The sequence below is a fragment of the Tasmannia lanceolata genome, unplaced genomic scaffold (genome assembly GCF_043159265.1).
Source record: "Tasmannia lanceolata isolate RefF3 unplaced genomic scaffold, GAP_Taslan_0.1 ptg000006l, whole genome shotgun sequence".
Lineage (NCBI taxonomy): Eukaryota > Viridiplantae > Streptophyta > Magnoliopsida > Canellales > Winteraceae > Tasmannia > Tasmannia lanceolata.
The window spans coordinates 26970796-26993947 of record NW_027518683.1 but is presented as its reverse complement, the minus strand read 5'-3'; the positions used below and the strand labels follow the sequence as shown (position 1 = coordinate 26993947).

The window sequence follows — 23152 nt, the reverse complement described above, 5'->3', positions numbered from 1 at the left end:
TGCTGGCCCTTATAGTTCATATATAACCTAAGCCTCCACAAAAGGTGTTCACATATTCAAAAGGGTCCAAAGGTTCGTACAAAGTTCATACAAAGTTGTGGTTCACATTGGTTCCACAAGGTTTTCCAAAAATATTTGTGTATACAATGATCAAAATATTCTTATATCTGAGAGGGTCACAAATTCAATGCGAAATTCGTTGGCTATCAATGAGTTCAAAATTCAATAAATTGTGTTCAACAAAGGATAAGCATGCAGGACCCAAAATCAAGACTAAGGGTATCATAGGTTTCACATATTCAGATATTTGAGGACTACAAAACAAAAAGACATATCATTGAATGGCAGATCATATCACTAAAGTGGTACGAAATTATGTACCTCCAATGACGGATATTTTCCTTTTCAAATTCACCTTAATCACCTACAATCAATAGTATGAACATTTTTCATAAGTTTCATCCCTAGTTTAAGTCATATTAGGCACGTATGTCCTTCCACTAACACAAGACACCATTTGGTGTCCAATTGGAAAAGGCACGGTAACCCGTCTTATGATTCTTTTTAGTATTCTAGAATTATCATCATTATAGAGTCTTCAAAACTTTTTGAAACTATTTTTAACAGAATGAACACATTTCCGGCATGTCCGTGGAGTACAAGAGCATAAAAAATGGAAGAGAAACGAAGAAGTTATGATTTTTTGAAGTTTTCACTACATTTCAGCGTTCGGACGTCCCTTCGGAAGTCCTAAGATATGCTTTGGAAGTCCTAAGGTCGCAGACTAGGTTTAATAAATTCTACTGGTCCCCCTTCAGGAGTCCTAAGCTATGCTTCAGAAGTCCTAAGATCGTGGAATGGGTTTTTCCCAGCAGAATTTCAAACTCGTCCCGAAAACTTCAAAAGGCCATAACTTTCTCGTTTTAACTCCGATTCGTGCGTGGTTCGATCCGTTGGATTCGTATCGATGAGAGGAATCCCTAAATCCAACTTCACGCTTCGAATCGATACACATAATTATCAAAAAATTATCTAAACTTGTACTTTTACCCTCGAAGGCAAAACTTCCAGAAGTTAAAACGATCCGATCCTAGATTTGTTAGGGATTCTGGAACAAAGCGAACCCAAAGGAATTGAAGATCAATCCTTGAACATATCTTAAACAAAAATTAAAACCTTCACTTTTATCTCTTCGAGATCCCCTAATCCTTGTTTTTGGGTTTCTAAAAATATAACCCAAAGAAGAACATAATTCTTACCTTGTTCTTCACTTTCTTCTTCCAAAACTTGTTCTCCTTTTTCTTTCTCACGAAAATCCTCTCTTAGGGCTGTGGAAAACGGTTTAGGGTTTCTTAATGGCTATAAAATTAGTCTAAGATGTGTATTTATAGGCTTTCTTAAAGAAGCCCTAATTTTAGTCTAATTCTCATGGAGAAAAATGCCCTTCATTTTTAGAGGAGAACAAATTTTTGAAAGGGGACAATTCGGGTATTTACATTCTACCCTCCTTACAAAAATTTTGTCCTCGAAATTTACTCACTAAGAGAGGTTCTTATTCTAAACAATTCTTAAACTGAGTTGTAACACACAAGGCGGTATAATTCTATACTTGATTTTTCATATTCACTTTGAACACTGGATAATTACTAAGGGCCTTATCATAAGGCGACACATGATATCCTTGAGAGAATATGTGGCCATAGGCTAGGTTTCATACGATATTCACCGAGTTCTTTCCAAACAATTTCATTTAATTCCCTCACTAAGGTAGCTAATTCTGGCTTTCAAAGTACAGCTTAATAACGCACTTATAGGTTTCAAATAGAAATTTGTTTTCCTTTCTATGTTCATTACATTCCTGAAGGTAGAATCCAAAATGTGAATGGTTCTATAGTCCATAACAACGATAGAGGTCCCTCACTGTTTATCGAATAAAATTTTAAAATAGATTTAATACATACGACATAGGTCTCACTCTAAACACAAAACATGGGATAAAATTTAAATGGTAACAATCCAATAGAATTCGGAGGGTTCTTACCGAAGGCATAGATCAAATATCAAAGTCCACTTAGTCAGAATATGATAAGATGTAAAGGATTCGAACATGCATCACAAGTTGATTATCGGAGTTCACTTAATCACATTCTATTTAGATTCAAAAGGGTTTAGGTTCTGAACATAGACCACTTAGTCAAATTGTAACACCTTCACTAGATTTAGAGGGGTCAAATCTCACTGCTAAGTTCAAATATATTAGACGGTTTCTTTTGATTACAAATATACAAATTGTTCTCCTATTTATATATATATATATATATGAGAAAACGGTTCCTACACATATGTGTAGAGAGTTCTCTACACACTAGCTTAAAATATAGTGGGGGCCGACATTGTTTGGGTGATCCAAGCCATCCATTTTAAAGGCCCTCACATAGATAGGGTGTCTACAAAAAATCAGATCCATAGGATCATCCTAACCCTACGATTTGTGGAGGTAAAATGGATGTCTTTAAACCTTCACAAATTAGTCCATTTTTTGCCTACACAGTTCGAATGGTGAGGATGATCCTATGGATCTGATTTTTTGTAGACACCCTATCTATGAGAGGGCCTTAAAAATGAATGGTTTGGATCACCCAAATAATGTGGCCCCCACTGTATTTTAAGCTAGTGTGTAGATAACTTATCTACACATGTGTGTAGGAACCGTTCTCTCTCTCTCTCTCTCTCTCTCTATATATATATATATATATATATATATATATATATATATATATATTGGTCTGAGTTTTTAAAATCTTGGGTCAGAAGACTTAGCTAAATGGGTTCAATACTAAATTCTTTTATCTCGATTTTTGTTTTGACCCGGTTCAAAGCTAAATTGATTTATCCTGAGGCTTTTCTTTTCTCAAAATTTTCGTTTCACAAACAGAGACGAGATAGTCACCTAAGAGGTGGAATGATTGGCATACTACAATAACTTACACTAGAGTTCAATTCCAAAGCACATGTTCTTGTTTTTAGATTTACCAGAGTACTAATTTATCTCTTCAATTAACGATTTGAGATCGAAACAAAGTTTAGGGTCAAATTCAGATTATAATAACACACATAATATCATATGAGATTAATACTAACAGAATTTGGTTTCCCTAATTTCAAGGGCAAATTTTCCACGGAATTTATTTAGATGCCACACTAATAATCTTTGATCTTATTTTATTAAAGAAGTTTATCGGAAAGCAACTGAAACTTTACCACATATGGTAGGAAAATGTAAGGAAAGATATAGAATTCTTATTAGATCGGTGATTAACAATTAACCATATCTTAACGAGGATGCGCTTAAGATAGGGCAAATCAATCATATTCCCAATCAAAGAGGATTACAAGATCAATAAAGTGTATATTTGTGATTCGAAATAATCATAGAGTAAAATCAAACGGTGCCTGTCACAAAAAGTCAAATCCCTAACTCATTCTCATTCTTTAGCTTTGTCTTAGAACACTTGAACCAATTATATCTTTTCACACCAATACGCTGAATCACAAATTCAACCAAGGGCTTATAGTGCACACAAAATCAGCGCACCGTCCCTTACCAACATTGTTAACTTATATGCTAAACCAAATGCCTCTAGTCCAACTGAGCTTACTATATTGTCCTATCCCATAACTAATAAATTCTCATGTCGAACTAAGCACTCCAGATACATACAAGCTCACCGTGATGTGCCATACCAACACAACCAACTCACATGTGAATCCAAAGGCTCTATATCCTTATGACAGACTGAGCTATTTCACATAAGTACAACAAATCCACATGCTGAACCAAGCGTCACCGGTGCATACAAACTCATTATATTATCTCATTTCATTGCAACACGATTAACCCATATGCTGAACCAAGCGTCCCCGGTGCATGTGAGTCTATCGTGTGGTCTCTAAATAGCACAATTAACTCATGTGCAACCAGGCATCCCCGGTGCACACAAGTCCATCATGCCATCCTCTCAGTTATTCATCATTGATGCTATCTTCCTCAACATAAATGATAATCTTCTTAAATCCAGATGTTCAACTTTTACAAAATCATAGCCGATAGTCATTTGATTCTCCCATAGTCGAATAAACATTGCACATTTTCTACACTCTCAGATAATTATTAGAGTCAAATCAGGACTTATTAGCTCTCAATGTCACAAACAGGTTCCTCAAAATCCATAAGTTCAAAGATTAACTTTCAATAGCTTACGGGGTCATTAGTCTAAACTCTCATAGTGTACAGAATCAAATTTAGTAACTCACTACTTTCTAGTGTCATCAACTATGTTCATGACTCATCTACTATTTATCTAAGATTTCATAATGCACTAGATCCTGCCTAAGATTCCCTTAGTTTACAAAGTCATCGACAACTCCTTAAGTCTCAAAATGTCACAAACCATTTTCTCAAAAATTTGCTCTAACATCCAAATTTTCTAGTCAACCTCACTTTTCAAATTTCTAACACCTAGGACCTAAAACCTAGGCTCTAATACCACTTTTCTGTCACGCCCCAAACCCCACCCTGGGCGCAGGACGTGGCGGCGCCGTACACCTGCAAAGCAAGTTCTACAAGTATACAAGGCTAGCAAAATAATATCAGAACCACTCATAACATAAACTAAACAATACTGTCTTACATAAATTTAGAACAAAATCTTACTATCACAAATACTCACTATGCTAGATTTAATAAACTCCAATAGCTGATGAATCAATTGCACTTCCCTGAGATTCCCGTGAGGATTCAAAAGCTGAAAATTGTTAAACCACAGTCAGTTGAAAAAGCTCAGTACATAATGACGCACCACAAAAGTGGGGTCAAAAGCATGCTACAAAGAGAGGTTCGTAACATAATAAAAGGATATAAGCCACAAGTGAGATAGATAGCACAAGTTCAATATTAAGGAGTAAGGTCCATAAAGGCATAGGTCAAAGTGTCACAACAAAAGGGTCACAATATTCGGAGGATCACTGAAGATAATCAATAGGTAAACGAAGATGGCAAAAGCTACAGATGAGGTGCTTGCTACAAATACAATAACTGAGAAATAAAGTCCTCAAAATCATATTTCAAAGAGTCACATCAAGGAGGGTCCCAATATAGGGAAGTCACAAAGTTTCAAAAGATTAACGAAAACAACCAAAGGTACAAAACCACCCAAAGGTCATATTCAAAAGTCATATCTGAGAAACAAACATACAATGTCATATTCCAAAGTCTTAAAAGATCACTGAAAGCGATCAAAAGGTACGAAATCACCCAAAGGTCGGCTTAGCCCAAAAAATAAGTTATCTTATCCGACTGCCCGCGATTCGAAACTAATTTCTGAGTTCATATACATGTCGACAGTGTCAGCGTATAGCACCCACTGACGGGACCCAAAAGCCAACGTACAATCCCCATTGGTGCTGGCCCTTATAGTTCATGTATAACATAAGCCTCCACAAAAGGTGTTCATATATTCAAAAGGGTCCAAAGGGTTCGTATAAAGTTCCAAAGTTCATACAAAGTTGTGGTTCACATTGGTTCCACAAGATTTTCCAAAGATATTTGTGTATACAATGATCAAAATATTCTTATATCTGAGAGGGTCGCAAATCCAATGCGAAATTCGTAGGCTATCAATGAGTTCAAAATTCAATAAATTGTGTTCAACAAAGGATAAGCATGCAAAACCCAAATCAAGACTAAGGGTATCATAAGTTTCACATATTCAGAGATTTGAGGACTGCAAATCAAAAAGGCATATCATTCAATGGCGGATCATATGACTAAAGTGATACGAAATTACGTACCTCCAATGACAGATATTTTTCTTTTCAAATTCACCTTAATCACCTACAATCAATAGTATGAACATTTTTGATGAGTTTCATCATTAGTTTCAGTCCTATTAGGGACGTATGTCATTCCACTAACACAAGACACCATTTGGTGTCCAATTGGAAAAGGCATGGTAACCCATTTTATGGTTCTTTTTAGTTTCTAGAATTATCATCATTATAGAATCTTCAAAACTTTTTGACACTACTTTTAACAGAAAGAACATGTTTCTGGCATGTCCGTAGAATACAAGAGCGTCGAAAATGGATGAGAAATGAAGAAGTTATCATTTTTTGAAGTTTCACTACATTTCAGCGTTCGGACGTCCCTTCGGAAGTCCTAAGATATGCTTCGGAAGTTCTAAGGTCGCGGACTGGGTTTAAGAAATTCTACTGGTCCCCCTTCGGAAGTCCTAAGATCAAGGACTGGGTTTTTCCTAGCAGAATTTCAAATTCATCCTGAAAACTTCAAAAGGTCATAACTTTCTCGTTTTAACTCTGATTCGTACGTGATTGGATCCGTTGACTTCATATCGACGAGAGGAATCCATTAAATCTAATTTTACGCTCCGAATCGATATACATAATTATCAAAAAATTATCTAAACTTGTACTTTAACCCTCGAAGGCAAAACTTCAAAAAGTCAAAACGATCTGATCCTAGATTCGTTAGGAATTCTAGAACAAAGCGAACCCTAATGCTCTGTATGGTTGCCAGGTTTTTTTTGGTCCCGGGAGTTATGTGGGAGAAAAAAATACCCTGGGAGATAGGTGGGGAAAAAAAAGTCCTGGAAGTATCCTGGTAAAATAAAAATCCCATGTTTGGTTATGTGGGAGAAAAAAATACCCTGGGAGATATGGTGGGAAAAAAAAAACCTTTGTTTGGTTGCTTGATAGGTTGGGTAGAAAAAAATTCTTCTCAAACTTATTTTTGGGTTCCTGAGTTTATTTTTGTTCCTGGGGTTATCTTGGGATGGGATGAAAAGGCAATCATTACAAAAGTGGGATTAAAAAATTCACCCAACAAGTAATCATTACAAGAGTGGGATTAAAATAAACCTAGTGCTAAAAGGCAACCAAACATGGGATGGGACCAAAATTTAACTTACTCTCCCACAAAACTCCCAGGAACAAAAAAAACCCGGCAACCAAACAGAGCATAAGGAATCGAAGATCAATTTTTTGAACATATCTTAAACAAAAATCAAAACCTTCTCTTTTATCTTTTCAATATCACCTAATCCTTGTTTTAGGATTTCTAAAAACATAACCCAAAGAAGAACATAATTCTTACCTTGTTCTTCGCTTTCTTCTTCCAAAACTTGTTCTCCTCTTTCTTTCTCACGAAAATCCTCACTTAAGGCTGTAGAAAACAGTTTAGGGTTTCTTAATGGCTGTAAAATTCTTCTAAGATGTGTATTTATAGGCTTTCTTAAAGAAGCCCTGATTTTAGTTTAATTCTCATGGACAAAAACGCCCTTCATTTTTTGAGGGGAACGAATTTTTTGAAAGGGGACAATTCGGGTATTTACAGAAACCATAAGACATGGACCCACATCATAGATTTCCTCAGTTAACTGTTAGAGAGATGTTTTAACATTCAAACTGCGTTATTTTGCGAATTGAAATGGAGTGCATTTGGGAGAAACAATTGGCACAAACTAAGTTTTAATGACAATTTAGCTCCCTTGCCGAGAGTACATAAAACCTACTAGTACATGAGAATCTTCTAACTAGGATGCGATCATTAAACTTTAACTCTTGAAAGTATACTATGTACCATGGAATTGAAATGACAGAGACATTTCGTCAAACAGAGGACGTACATAAGGTATTGGCCAGAACTCGTGTGAACCACTCTTGCCGTAATTGTTCCAGCATGAGCTCCAATCCGGCCGGGGTTTTTCACAAATCAAGGGATGGATAATCTTATAAGGATACAAGAGAGAATAATATGAGAGGCACAAATAAGGAAGAAGAGAGCATACTAGATAAAAGGACAGGGTGCGTACTGCAAGAAGTGAGATAATTAATCATTGCTCGGGCATGAGTATTGTAATCCCAAGTGTTTTATCTTTCTTTAATTAATAGACCGGTAGGGCTCTGCCTAACCCCAGCTTACCCGTCAAAGAAAAAAGGAAAAATGCCAATGGGGACATCAAAGTACAAGAATTGCCAACAGGGGACGTACTTTTGAAAAATTGTTAAAGAGGGTTGATAACCCTCTTATGAGAGTTTAATAACCCCATTTAGAGGGTGATTTTTGAAAAATTGTTAAAGAGGGTTGATAACTCTGTTTTGAGAGTTTAATAACCCCATTTAGAGGGTTGATAACCCCCTTGTAGAGACTTGATGATAACCCCCATTTCGTCCCTCTCTAACAATTTTTTAAAAGTGTGTCCCCCGTTGGCAATTCTTGTATTTTGATGTCCTCCGTTGACAATTTTTCCAAGAAAAAAAAGAGAAGCGAGATACCTTATAGTAGGCCCCACTAATACCAAAAAATTGATGGTAAATGATAAATTCGCCCCATTGGACAGCCCCATCTAGTGTGAAAGAGTAGTAAAAAATGTTGTGGGGTCCATCCCCATAAAGTGGCCCCACCCCACTACGCCTCTCTGTCTAAAAAGAGAGAGTCGTGAGTTGGGCTTTTAAAGAGTGAAAAAGAAACAAAGATAGAATGAGAAAGAGAGGAGAGAGGGGAGAATAGAGAGAGAGAAAAAAGGGTTTCTCTTTGTGGTTCTTCTAGGTCTTGCCTTGGGGCAAAAAGAAAGCTAGGGTTTGGAACACTAATCCAAGGTTGAAGTCTTTATAAGGACAAGAAGAGGAGGGAAGAAAAAGAAGCCAAAGCTTAGGGTTTTGGAGTGGTTCTTGGAAAAGAAGAAGAAGATCTCTCACACTTGGTTGTTTGTAGTGGAAAAACATTCTCTTGCAAGGGGTTTTTGAGGTAACCGTAATTCCTCCAAGATTTCAATATTGTTCCTCTATTCTTTTTGTATTCCTCAAGTTTTCTCGAAAAACTTGAGAAGAAAGATTTTGTATTTCTCTTTCCTTAGTGGATTTCTTTCAGAATTTCTCTTGTGGTTTTTCCCTTCACATCGGAGGGTTATCCATGTTAAATCGTGTGTTCTTGATTTGTGTGGTAGATTGTTATTTTTGTGCTATGTAGTTTTCTTGTTCGTGACTACTTTCTTGATTCATAGATAGAAGGGGGGAAGTTTATTCTTCACGGTGTATCAGTGTTTTCCACAACAAACTGGTATCAGAGCCTTGGTTGGTGGTTGTTATTTATTTGTGAATCAAAGATGGAGGCAAGTACGTCATCAAGGATGATTAGCCTAAACGAAGGCAATTGGTTAATCTGGAAAGCCAAGATGGAAGATCTGTTATATTCAAAGAGACCTCTATTTGCCGATTGAGGGTATAGAGAAGAAGCAAGAATCCATAAATGCCGACGACTGGAAGCAGTTGGATATGAAATCTATCGCTTGTATCCGACAGTGGTTGGATGATGTTGTGTTCCACCATGTGGCGACAGAAACTAGTGCAAGTTCTTTGTGGAAAAAGTTCCATGATTTATATGAGAAAAACATGGATGATAATAAGGAGTTCTTGATCATAAAGCTTGTGAACTTTATGTTTAAAGAAAATGGGTCAATTACAGAGCACCTGAATGAGATGTAGAGCATCGTGAATCAGCTTTCAGCTATAAAGATGGTTCTAGATGATGAGCTCCAAGCACTGTTATTGCTAAGCTCATGACCTGATAGTTGGGAGACTCTTGTCGTATCCCTTAGCAACTCGGCACCGTATGGTATTGTCTATCATTTTTGCTCAATCTGTCTACTCAAACAATCATGAACACGATAGTTTGGAGATCTTAATGAAAACAGATTCAAATCAAAATGGAGACGTCGCTAGGTCAAAACTCAATCCTGTGAGCCAAGTTATAAGAAGTTTGTTGAATGAAGAAGTTAGAAGTGAATCTTTAGATTCCTCCCACTCTCAGGAATTAGTCACTGAAGAACAGAGGAGATCAAAGGACAGGAAAAATTACAGCCAAAGTAAATCAAGAAGAAGATCCAAGTCAAGAAGTGGATTGCTTTATTTTCATTGCAAGAAGCCTGGACATATGAAGAATGATTGCAGAAAATACAAAAGTGAGCAAAAGGAAGGAAAAATGGCTCAGGAACCACCGCAGTGGCATCTAGTGAAGTTGTAATATTCTCGATATGTGGTGAAGGTTGTGTTAGCACAACATCTAATGGGTCGAATTGGGTAGTTGACTCAGGAGCCTCCTTCCATGCCACCTCACACAGAGATTTCTTTACCATGTACAATTCGGGCGACTTGGGCTCGATAAGGATGGAAAATGATGGTGTATCAAAAATTATTGGCATTGGTAATGTTGGCATTACCACTCATGTTGGTTGTAAGTTGATACTTAAAAATGTGAGGCATGTTCCTAACCTTAGATTGAATCTCATCTCAACGGGAAAGCTTGATGATGAAGGGTATGTATCATAGTTTGGCAATAGACTGTGGAAGTTGAGAAAAGGCCCTCTTGTTATGGCATGAGGCAAAAAGGTGAAGGACAATTCCCTTCCAAAACTAAAAGGTGTGTCCTTAACCCCTTGTGTTCATTGTTTAGTTAGAAAACAACACATGTTTTCTTTCTTGCATTCTAAAGCTAACCAAAAACCTAACACCCTTGATTTAGTTTATTCTGATGTATGTGGCCCTATGACAGTAAAGACTCTTGGTGGTGCATTGTATTTTGTTTCCTTTATTGATGATGTATCCAGGAAAGTTTGGACCTATGCTATGAAGAGCAAAGATGACTTATTTGAAATCTTTCAGAGGTTTCATGTTATGGTTGAGAGGCAAACGTCCAAGACATTGAAATGTCTCCGCTCGGATAATGGCGGAGAGTACACCTCAAGAAAGTTCAAGGATTATTATGCGAAGCATGGCATTAGACATGAGAAGACCGTCCCTTACACGCCACAGCACAATGGCGTTGCAACAAGAATGAACCTCACAATAGTGGGAAGAATTAGAAGCATGCTTTCATTCGAAAAGTTACCTAAGGAGTTTTGGGGTGAAGCAATGTGTACAGTGTGCTATCTGATAAATACAACTCATTAAGGATTATAATGGCCCTTGTAGCTCATTTTAATTTAGATTTTTCATCAGATAGATGTGAAAACGGCTTTCCTCAACGATAGTTTAGAGGAAGAGGTATACAAGAATTAACCTGGAGGGTTTTCATCGGAAAGTGGTAGTCATAAAGTTTGCAAATTAAACAAATCTATATATGAACTAAAGCAGGCCTCCCGTCAGGTGGGCCTCAAGTTTTATGGCATGGTATCCTCTTTTGGATTCATTGAGAACACTGGGGACCGATGCATATATCTTAAAGTTAGTGGGAGTAAATTCATCTTTTAGTGCTATATAGAGATGATATTTTGTTGGCTACTAATAATTTAGGAATGCTAAATGAGGTGAAACAATTCCTAAATCAAAACTTTGATATGAAGGATTAGGGTGAAATCTCATATGTCATTGGCATAAAGATTCACAAAATAGATCTCAAAGTATCTTGGGACTATTTCAGAATGCCTAGATTAACAAAGTTTTAGAAAGGTTTAGGATGTAGAACTGTTCATCTAGTATAACATCTATCCTTACAGTAATAAACTCAGTGAGGTACAATCCCCAAAATGAATGATTTGGAAAGAGAGCAGATGAATAATATTCCTATGCTTCAGCGCTTGGCATTTGATGTATACACATGTCTATGTTAGACCGGACATCGGATTACTTAGTGATGATTGGATGTTCAATTTCTAGCTTTGTCAGGTGTCTTAATACTAGGAAGTTGATATTGGAATATATCTTCCTACTCGAAGGAGGCACCATTTCGTGGAGAAGCATAAAGCAAAGATTGACAACTTCTTCCACTATAGAGGCAAAGTTTATTGGGTCTATGAGATGACTATGCAGGCATTATGGTTATAGAATTTTATCACAGGGCTTACAATTATAGATTCAATCTCAAGTCATTAATGATTTACTGTGCTAATTCTGCTACGATATTCTTTTCTAACATGGAGTTCCTTAAAGTTTGAGAGAATTTTTTGAATCATCGAGTGGCTATCATGCACATTTCTACTATACAGTTGACAATGGATCACATGACTAAATGGACTTCTGCCTAAGTTGTTTGCGGAATATGTCGATCATATGGGTCTTGAAGTATTTGTGCTTAGTTACATTTGTCACTTTTGATTGCAACAGAAAGATGATGATTCTGTTCATATGTTTTTACATATATTCTGTCTTATATAAAGTTTATATACATCAAGGTTTGATAAGACGGATTGTCCACGAGGACAGAAAAAGTTGGACCCGAATAAGCATTTGAGGGCTTATTCAATAATGTTTTCAAACATGTATAAAGTGTACATTAGTGTGAATCAGTGTATGTGATATATAGAAGGTAACATTTCCAATTGAAGGTGTATGCCACTATGATTTGTACATTTGTGACATACTATAAGGGTGTACAATAAAGTAGGAGTTAAAGATATTTGGGATTGATGTTTTTCCAAAACAATGGCTATAAAGTTTTCAAAATTAATACTTTAAGACTCTAAGTTACTTTGTGGATAAATCAATGTGGACCAAGTGGGATAATGTAGGCTTTCTGTGGTGTGTCCCACGTTGTTGGATCCCACATAATAGAGAAACATTGGCTTTTCTCATTCCACTTTGTATTCTATTTACAAAGGGAGTCTTAGGGATGTATCCCAAGTGTTTTGAAACTCTAAAACACTAAAGTGTTTCTAGTGTGGAAGGACACAAATTCTTGTGTACCGAAATCTATAAATATGGGTTTGTGTTTTATGGGAACACTACTCATACGTTATAGCTAAAGTTCTATCATCAAGAAGGTCCCAGAAAATTTTTGCATGCGATTCCATTGATTGAGCCCTAAGGTCTTCTATATATTAGAAGATCGCTCTTTTCTTGTTCGTAGCGTAGCGGACGTGTTTGTGTTCATGGATCGCGAAAGCTCGAGGGATTTGTGATCTTCGATTCTAATTGCCATGGCTGGGGTAAGTTCCGCATTAATTTCGAATTAAATAAAGTTTACACATTCTTCATCAGACTTTAGTGACAAAAACGACACCAAGGCCAATCAGTAGAAATTATGCACAATGCCAAAACAACATAGCAGCCTCATATATAGAAAATAAGTTTAGCACCATGAGTCAAACATGATACTACTTTAGGGAAACAAAAATACGTAATGAGGAGAACCCTTACAACCAGATGTTAATCCCATCATAATTCATATGAATGACATGTTCGCCATGATCTCTAAGCCGAATATGTGCAATTAACTTAGCAATTGACTGAAGAGTAAAATAGAATAAGAAATATTCTAATGTATAGCATTTGACAAAAATAAGATGTTAGAAAATGATCTATGTCTGAACCAAAAGAAAGATGAATCACCGAAAAAATGAGGTTAGAAAAAGATCCATGTCTAAACCAAAAGAAAGATGAACCTAATCGGATGAATCAGCCCATAACCACAACAAATTCACCATACAATTCGACTTGCAATGTATAACAAGAACAGTAAAATGAAATCCGCTCAATGGCTTTTCCATCCTCTATAACCACCGCGCCCCCCCCCCCCCCCCCCACACACACACACAAAATGCAGAATTTTATAGGCCATGGAAACAGTGCAGAATCATATATCGAGCATTTCCATGTCTAATTAAATAATATTGAGCTAAATATTTCATCAACATGATATTTTACAAATGAGGCGACAAAATAAGGTGTTCGAAAATTATCCATGTCTGAATGAAAAGAAGGTCTAATTATCAATGACTCCGACGAGTTGATGATTGAGCCAGGGCATCTTTGAACATTTATATGTAGATTCAAAGGCTGATGCAAATCCAAGGCAATGACGAGATACAGGATATAGTGGTTGAGTGGGATTTCACTTGGAGAGAAACCAAAGGAGGATTACTATAAGCTTTCTTAAATAATCGAACTGAAGAAGTTGCTTCATAAAAAATGAGAAAAAGAGGAGAAAATGATGAGAAACCCTAATCAAAATGAGGTAAGAGAGAGATAGAGAGGAAAAAAAACTCTGAACTGATGAAAAGCCTTCTTCTTCTTCTTCTACCTTTATCTTTCCCTTCTTTCTTCCTCTTCTTCTCTTCTCTCCTTCTTTCTTCCTTCCACTAATCCACTCCTTCTCATCATCTTCGTCTTCAAAGGTGGCCGGCCAGTGCCGGAAATGGTGGTCGGAAATTCTGGTGGGCAATGCTGGCATGAGAGTAAGGGAGAATAGGAAAAGGAAAAGAGCGCACGAAGAATAGTGTTTCACGCGGGGCTGTGTTTTTATTTATATATACTACATAATTAGGAAGGGTTTGCAGATGACCGCCTGTAAATATTTATATTTTGGACCTATTTACCGACGGTTTTAAAAGGGCCGTTGGTTATTGTTTTTCTGATAGGGTCGGTCAGGACCGCCGGTGATACATTTCTCGGATTTTTGTTTTGGGTATGAAATTCTTACTTCTATAATCGCTGTCCAGTCCCATAAATGTGCACATTTGGGGGTGTATTTCACGACCACCAGTGGAAACCTTTGTTCTTGTAGTGCCCTTTTTTTTTCCGGGGAGTGATATATTCGCCCCTTTTGATTACTAGGGACACCTAGCAGTAGTGTATGTGGCAATCAGCGTCATTGAATCCTTCTGACATGAAGTACAACAGCCCCTCTGCAGTCATCGATTCACTGCTGCTGGATGTCCCTAGTAATAAAAAGGGGCGGATATATCACTTCCCTTTTTTCCTTATCGTCTAAACATTTTCTTCATTTGTCATTTAGGTCTTTTGTTGAGGTAGATGGGTAGTAGCTAGCTTGAAGGTCTAAGGAGGGATGACATGCAAAAGGCCTAACACACAGAGGAATCTCTTGATGTAATAATGTGTCCATGAACAGAAGAGGCTCAGAGTTAAGAGGACTCGAAACCAAGAATGAGCCTTTTTTTAGCCTGGAATTCATCTAAGAACCCGGGGCAGCACCTTAAATTTTATTAATAAGAATAAAAGATACAAGAGGACATAAAACCTTTCCTCTAACCCATCGCAATACATGAAAAATACAACAGTAGACCTCCATACCCCAAAAATGAAACAACATTATTCATTACGTATATAAGGATTACAACGTTGGTCTCATCTAGCAACTCCTCTAGAATCTTTTTGTAGACTAAGAATGAGCACGACATTTGTTATTAGAAAACAAAGAAACAAATATTAGAGAAAAAGCATTTTCATCAAGATTCAGTTACCGAGGTAAGATGAACCTTCACCCGGTAGTAAGGCCCTATTTTGCCTATCGATGTGGATCCCAACCCGAAGATAGCGGCCTCTAATCACATTCATTTCCTTCGCAACATCACCCATCTCCATTCGTTCTCTTGGCGATTCTGCTGAACACACAATTCCAATCCTCACTAGTGACACCAAGCACTCCAGCAATCGATGTTTCTTATCTCTGTCATTCCCAATATTACTAGTCTCTCTGACTTCTTCATCTTCTAAAAGAACTAATGGATCTATAATATCCATCACTTGTTCGGGAAATGCCAATTCAACAAATTTTCGAAGGCTTAGGCCATCCTTAAACATGTCACATGTGGGGCTCTTCCCAGTGAATATCTCCAGTAGAAGAATCCCATAACTATACACATCTCCGGCCATGGAGACATGGCCACCAGTTCCATATTCTACAATATAACACATATCTTATGCTTTATTTTATGACTAAGGAAGCAAGATGCTAATTAGAAACTAAAAGAAAATAGGAGATTTAAACATGAGAATAAAGGAATTTTTTCTTAAAGTAAGGAGAGATAATAGAATAGCCTCTTCACATTACAACCCTTTTAGCGGTGAGGAAGGAGTTTAGTTGAAAGAAGTACATGGCATTACCAATCACAAACTATGGGCTAAAGGGGACTAATAACTTAGCTCAATGAAAGAAAAAGTAATACTTATTGCCGATCAATGAGGAGATGGCCAAGGTTTCATGTCATTGGAGTACAATTTAATATATGTTATCAATTCAAGGAAAACATTTTAATCATAGCATTATTATAAACGAGTTTTTAAATTTCGACCGAAATTCGAAATTTCGGGTTTCGTTCAACCCCGAAACAGCCCCGAAACGGAAATTACATTTTTCCCGAAATTTCTGCTGAAATTTACGGAATTTCACCCAAAAATCTAGATTTTTTAAATTATTTAATACTTTCCCAAAATTTCAGCCGCAATTTTCTATGAAATAAAATATTACTTGATTTGGTTTCGTGGATTTCGCCCAAAATTTTGAAATTTCGGCTGAAATTTTCGGTTTCTGTGAGGACCGAACGAAATTTGAAACCATTATTATAAAAAGAGACTGTTAGGACATGGGTAGAACTCACCCTTAAAAGCTAGCCGTTAAGAGGAGGGTGCCCAAGTCCTTATAAGCACATCTACATCCCCTGATTTTTCCGATGTGGGATCTTTTGCTTTTGTGTGGAACCCCCAACAATCTCCCCCGCCACGCGGAAGCAACGTGGATCATCTCGCCCCTCCACGCTGCGGCAACATGGGAACTACTAGATTTCCCCGAGGGATTGCCTCCATCCTCGAGGGCACACCGGGGTTACCGAGATCTTCCCAAAGGACTTTTCCATCCTCGGAGGCACACAAGGGTTAATGCACCCCAGCTCTGATAGCACTTGTTAGGACATCAGTAGAAATCACCCTTAAAAGCTAGCCATTAAGGGGAGGGTGCCCAAGACCTTATAAGCACATCCACATCCCCTTATTTTTCCGATGTGGGATCTGTTTCATAAAAAAACTTCAAGATCGTCTATCGATGCAAGTGCTTAAAGAAACATAGAAGGAGCTTGAATCCCAACAAATGCCAAAATATTGTGAAAATGACCAAATCATCCGCCATTTTCACTCACGTCTTTATTTTCAGAACAGAATTCTGTTTTGGCAGTGTTTTCCTTAGAAATTTCGAACTTTGAACTTCTTACTGTCGAGAATTTCTTCTAGTGAGCATTTTATAACACATGATCCTAGCCTGCATTGAGAAAGTGGTTCTAATAGATAGACACACAGAGAGAGAGAGAGAGAGAGAGAGAGAGAGAGAGAGAGAGACATGATCCTATCCTGCATTGAGAAAGTGGTTCTAATAGATAGATATATATATATATATATATATATATATATATATATATATATATATATATATATGAGAGAGAGAGAGAGAGAGAGAGAGAGAGAGAGAGAGAGAGATGTTTAGTCACTCATCAAGGAAGTAAAAACAATGGGATACGGCTCTCATATTTCTTATATGGGTGGCCCACAATCCAAAAGTTTTATATTCTTAGGGAAGTTATCATAAACCTAAAATTTATCTCTATTTTATGAAAAATCACAAAAATCACCAACCAATTGTCTGAAAATAATTTAAAGATTATTTTTATCCGTTTTACCTTTTTACTTAATCAATGTCAAAGACACAAAGGAACCATTTGGATACAAGGAGTTTATAATCCAGGATCATCAAATCCCAGATGTTACAAGTTAAATTCGACTTTATAAGCTAAAACCTGGATTGTACATTTTTAGGGTTGTAGAATCCAGGTTTTAACGTCCAAGTTTGAGCTTGAAAAATCTAAGATTTCACAATCCTGGATTATAAAATCTATGTATCCAACCGGTCATAGGACGCAGAAACAAATAAAAATGGAACAGTGGAAAAATAAAATGGCGATGTTATTGTTGATTTGGTAACATTGTCAACGCCCTTTGAAATGTGACCCTTTGTGGTGAAAAGGTCCATTATATAAATCTGTTGATTTGGCAAAGTTTCTGGGTTTTTTTCTTAGAGAAATTTTATTTAATGGATGTTTTAGTTATTTTATAATTTTTGTTTTTATTTTTAGAATTTCCTATTTCTTTTAATAATACTTGAAATTTCCTTGCGTTTTGAGTAATTATCTGGTGGGATTTTCCTCAAATCCCAATGGTATATAAATAGTTTTGAGGCATAAGTACTAAAAGGGTAACCCATTTTCACGCGACTTGCTGATCTTGATGAAAAATGGACAACTATTTATCAACTGATAATTTTGGTTGAGAGTTGCTGATTGAGGGCCTCTTTGGATACCACGAAAATTTTCCCTTAATTGCAAATAAGATTGCTTAAAGTTAATCTTATTTGTTTATAAGACATTAGTTCACTTTGCAAGGCAGTAAATAAGGGAGCTATAATACTCTCAATAATCATTTGTGTACAAAATATATTTAAATGGTTTTAAGTGGTATCCAAAGAGGCCCTTAGGCTTTCTTGTGTTACATTACTGATTTTAAATTGCAAATATTCCATAAAACTCACCAAAAATAAAAAATAAAGAAAGGTAATGAAATTTTACCTGGAGCAATATACCCAATAGTTCCCTTTAACCCAATCGTACTACTTTGATCTTCAGAGGAGTTGCCAATAATTCTTAAAAGGAACCTCGCTAACCCAAAATCGCCTAAGTGAGCATTCATGTCTTCATCAAGAAGAATGTTGCTTGGCTTTAGATCACAATGACTGATCGGTATATGGCAGTGATGGTGAAGATATTCCAGTGCAGAAGCTATGTCAATTGCAATGTTTAACCTCTTAGAGAAGTTTAAACTTCTCAATTGATGTTGCGCATCCACTTCTGGGTGCAACCACTTTTCTAGACTCCCATTTGGCATGAACTCAAACACGAGGGCTTTGAAATCATTACCTCCAAAATCAATACTTGAGCAAGATGTTAAGATCTTAATAAGATTTCGATGGCGAATGTTTCTCAGTGCTTCGCACTCATCCATGAAACTCTTTGAAGCTCCACGTAATTGAAGGTTGAGTACCTTCACAGCAACAACAGTTTCATCTCGCCCAATAACCCCCTTATACACTGATCCGTAACTTCCCATGCCTATCAAGTTGGCCGTAGAGAAGCCATCTGTTGCTTTAAATAGTTCTGAATAAGAAACCTGCAAGTGTTGAACATCCTTTGCAGACATGGAAGACGGTTTCTTCTTTGACTTTCTTGTCCAGTAGAGAGCAGCAATGACACATATTAAGGCAACCAAACATAAAACCGAACTTATGATAGGGATGATTACTCTAGAAACAAAAGATTTGTCTCGTTTCTCATTAGCCAGGATTGGGCATGCAGGCAACTTTAATTCAGGAATACCACCACAAAGACTTGGGTTTCCGAAGACTGAAATAGCACTTGCATTTCTAAAGACCCCTTGTTTTGGTACTTCACCCTCAAGGGTATTAAAAGACAGGTTTATATATTGCAAAAATTGAAACCCCTCAAGATACTTTGGAATATTTCCAGAGAAATTATTGGATGAAAGATCAAGCACTTCAATCGAAGTTAAAGCATTCAAAAAAGGATGAATGGTTCCTTGAAAGGAGTTACCCTCTATATAAAGTTCTACTAAGCTCCTACAATTTGCAAGAGTACTTGGGATCTCACCCGACAGTTTGTTCCAAGAAATATCCAATAGCCCTAGATTCTTCAAGCTACCCACTTCCAATGGGAGGGAGCCAGTCAAAAAATTTTGAGACAAGTTAAGGCCACTTGACAGAGAGGAAATGTTGATAACTTGTTTTGGTATGGTGCCATGAAGGTTATTTTGACCAATTGACAGTACTACTAGACTTTGACAGTTTCCAAGAGTTGAAGGTATAATTCCTTGCAGGTGATTTTCTTGTAGAAAGAGTTCGTTCAATCTAGTAATGTTGCCTATGGAAGATGGGATTTGCCCTGACAAACTATTTACTGACAAGTCCAATCCATAAAGGCTTTGAAGCTTCCCGATTGAAGTGGGAATAATACCAGTGAGGAAGGTTCCATAGATAGATAAAACCTGTAACTTGAAGAGATTCCCAATCTGACTAGGGATGCTGCCAAAAATTTGATTTTCGCTTAGTGTTATCCAATGTAGGCTAGTCGAGAGATTGACTATGGAACTAGGCAACCTGCCCCCAAAATTGTTATTGTGTACGCTCAAAGTATGTAGATGACTGCAGTTGGTTAAAGAAGAGATAAAACCCAGATCATCATATTTGCCAGTTCCAAGATGATTATGCGACAACGAGAGATAGGTCAGATTCTTTAGGCTTCCAAGATTTTCAGACACCGGTCCGTGGATGTAGTTCTGTGCTAATTCAAGAAATTCGAGCCTTGAAGCATTAGATATTGACATTGGAAAGCGTCCGGTAAATTGGTTGCCTCCAAAAAGTAGATCAATGAGATTAGGAAGAGAAAGCCCTGTGTCGGGTGGAATGCTCCCGGAGAGTTGGTTTCTCGCCACGATAATTGTCTCTATAGATGAGTGATTATAAAGAGAGGAAGGAACTGTGCCGGATAGTTCATTTGCAGAAACTTTAAAGGTTTTTAGGCTCTCAATTCGAGCAATTTCATCCGGGATGCTTCCTTTCAAATGATTTCGAAGTAGAGAAAAATAGGTTAGGGACGAAAGGTTTCCCAGTGACGGTGGAATGGTTCCTGTCAGATCATTAGCACCTAGATGCAGCCAGAGAAGCTTTGACAGAGTGCTAAGCTCAACCGGAATTTTCCCCGTCAGGTTGTTGTAGCCTAAATCGATCAGTTGGAGGTGGGTACAATGGGTGAGATTGACTAGAATTTCCCCTTCAAAGAAATTGTGGCTCAAATTAAGATATCGCAGTCTGAATAGACGGCCGATTTCTTCGGGGATTTGGCCATTGAAGCTGTTTTCTTGGAGATAGATTCGCTTAAGGAAGGTGAGGTTGGATATGGCAGGAGATATGGAACCACCCAATTTTTTCCCACTAAGGTCCAATACAGTGACCCTTTGATGCCGGCGACCACATGAGACTCCTTCCCACTGGCAGAAATGAAGAGTATGGTTCCATGAGCTCAAGGCTCTGAGAGGATCGCTGCTTATCCCATCCTTGAAGGAGAGTAAAGCTATCCGATCTGTCTCGTTTCTAAGTAAGGAGGCAGATTCCAATGGTAATACGTGAATGAAAAAGAATAGATACGCAGAGAGGGTAAAGAAACAAAACACAGAGAGAGTCGTACCTGGTAGTTCCATTTGGGTTGGAGGTGTTCTTGTCGCAATTTCATTTCATCTAATGATATATATAAGAAATGTATGCCATCCTTCTCACTATCGAAGAACGAGAAAAACATGAGTCTAGATTTGTTCCCTTTGTGGGGCCGACTAAGTGGAGTCAAGTCATAAAGAAAGAGATAAGAAAAAGAGGAGTCTCCATTTCATAAAGACAACATAAAGAAAGAAAGAATCTAGATTTGTGGGATCGAATAACTCAAGTCAGGTCGTAAAGAAAGAGATGTGAAAAACGAGAGTCTACATTTCTTCCCACTGTGGTTTGAGTTGCAATTCGGGTCTGAGTTGGACTCGAGTTGTGGTTTGAGTCCGGGTTAGGCGAGTCCACTATGCCAAATGGGCCCTGTTAGGTTAGAGAGCGAGTTAGAGTCTGCTAACTGAGTTGGGTAAGTTGGGTTAGATCAGGTGAGTTACTAAAGGAGTTGGACCTTATGGGTGAGCCAAGTGGGCTCGGGCTGGACCGAGTTGGCTTGGGTTGGGTTAGAGTTGATCTCAGGTTAGGGTGGTGTTGAGTGAGGTTGGGTTTGGGTCCACCTCAGGTTGGGTGTGGGGGTGGATGGGATTGGACATGGGGTACAGCTTGGGTAGGGGTTGAGATCAGGTTGCGGGTTAGGGGAGGTCGGAGTGGGGTTGACATCAGGTTGCGGGTTAGGGGAGGTTGGGTTGCGGCTAGGGGTTGGGTTTGAGTGTGGCTCAGGGGAGGTTGGTTTCGAGTTCGACTCGGGTTAAGGTGCAGGTCCGAGTTGGACTCGGGTTGGGGTTTGAAATATGCCATCTTAGGCATCTAATTTGAGCTAAGTACATATCAGGTGCATACCCTATTAGGCACTGGACGCACGTCTCAGGCACTGAGTGCCTATGATTTAGGCACTGGTCCGCATCTCAGGCACTAGGTGCCTGCGATTTAGGCGCTGAGTGCCTGCGATTTAGGCATTGGGTGTGCGCCTCAGGCACTTGATGCGCGGCCTAGGGGTGTGGCTTGGGGTGCGGGTTAGGGTCAAGGCCGAGTTGGCTGTGGCTTTGGAGTGCGGGTTGGGCGTGGGGTGGGGGTGTAAATTGGGGTGGGTTTTGGGTCGGGCTTGGATTAGAGTGGGGCAGAGTTGGGGCTTGGGTTGGGGCTAGGGGTTAGTGTAAAGATTGGGTGAGGTTGGGTTAATGTAAGGGTCGGGTGAGGTTCGATTAGGAGTGGTGTCAGGATGTGGGGTTCAAGTAGGGGGCACAAGTTTGGGTTGGGTGTAGGTGGAGTTGAGCCGGGACTGAACCGGTTTGGGTTGGATTCAACCAATTCGGGTTGGGTTGGCTCGGGTTGCAGTTCGGGTCCGAGTTGGACTCAAGTCGCGGTTTGGGTCCGAGTTGGACTCGGGTTATGGTTAGGATACGAGTTCGACTCGAGTCGCGGTTCGGGTCCAAGTTGGACTCAAGTTATGGTGTGGATACGAGTTGGACTCGAGTCACGGTTCGGGTCCGAGTTGGACTCAGGTTATGGTTCGGATTCGAGTTGGACTCGAGTCGCTGTTCGGGTCCAAGTTGGACTCGGGTCAGACCGGGTTTGGTCCTTGGGTCCTTTGGGTCGTGTGCGCCCAAGGGTTAGAGGTAGCAAGGCTGAACGGGTTCTAAGGTTAGCTGCATGAAAGTGAGGCTTAGGGGGCGGCCACATGGACTGGAGGATGTGGATGGGTCTTCCTTAGGCCAGGTGGGCCATAGGATCGGATACATCTTTTTTTATCTTCTCCATGCAAAGTTACTGTTATGGTTTGTGTTACTCAATCATGTTCGTTCATCTTGCCCAGCTAATAAAGCTTCTATACAACAACCGTCAGTGTTGACATCATTTGATTAATACTGCATCCACTACTGTTTGCATCATATGAAACATATTTCGAACAAAAATCTTATGATAGCGTTTTTTGATATCATCCCAAAAATCTTAGCCAAACCAATTGATCATTAAATCAAAAACCAACAAACACAGCATGCAATTGGATCAAAGACCAAC

At 38.4% G+C, this 23152-nt stretch overlaps 1 protein-coding gene across 8 annotated transcripts in view; it reads right to left on the bottom strand.

Moving 5' to 3' along the window:
• LOC143880177 (uncharacterized) overlaps positions 1 to 21255 on the bottom strand; it is a 35307-nt gene extending 14052 nt beyond the window's left edge. For 3 of the 8 annotated variants that reach the window (XR_013251531.1, XR_013251530.1, XR_013251532.1), the window contains exons 1-2: positions 18420 to 21254; positions 4731 to 4805 (exon numbers count right to left, since the gene is read on the bottom strand). Coding sequence is in view for 3 of the 8 variants with exons in the window: in XM_077382966.1 (XP_077239081.1) it covers positions 15265 to 15710; positions 18420 to 21120 (3147 nt within the window). In the remaining 5 variants the exon portion in view is untranslated. Of the gene's footprint in view, positions 1 to 4730; positions 4806 to 14946; positions 15711 to 18419 lie in introns of those variants that run through there. The other 5 variants (XR_013251534.1, XR_013251533.1, XM_077382968.1 and 2 more) reach the window with 3 other exon arrangements.
• Positions 21256 to 23152: the final 1897 nt, after the last annotated feature.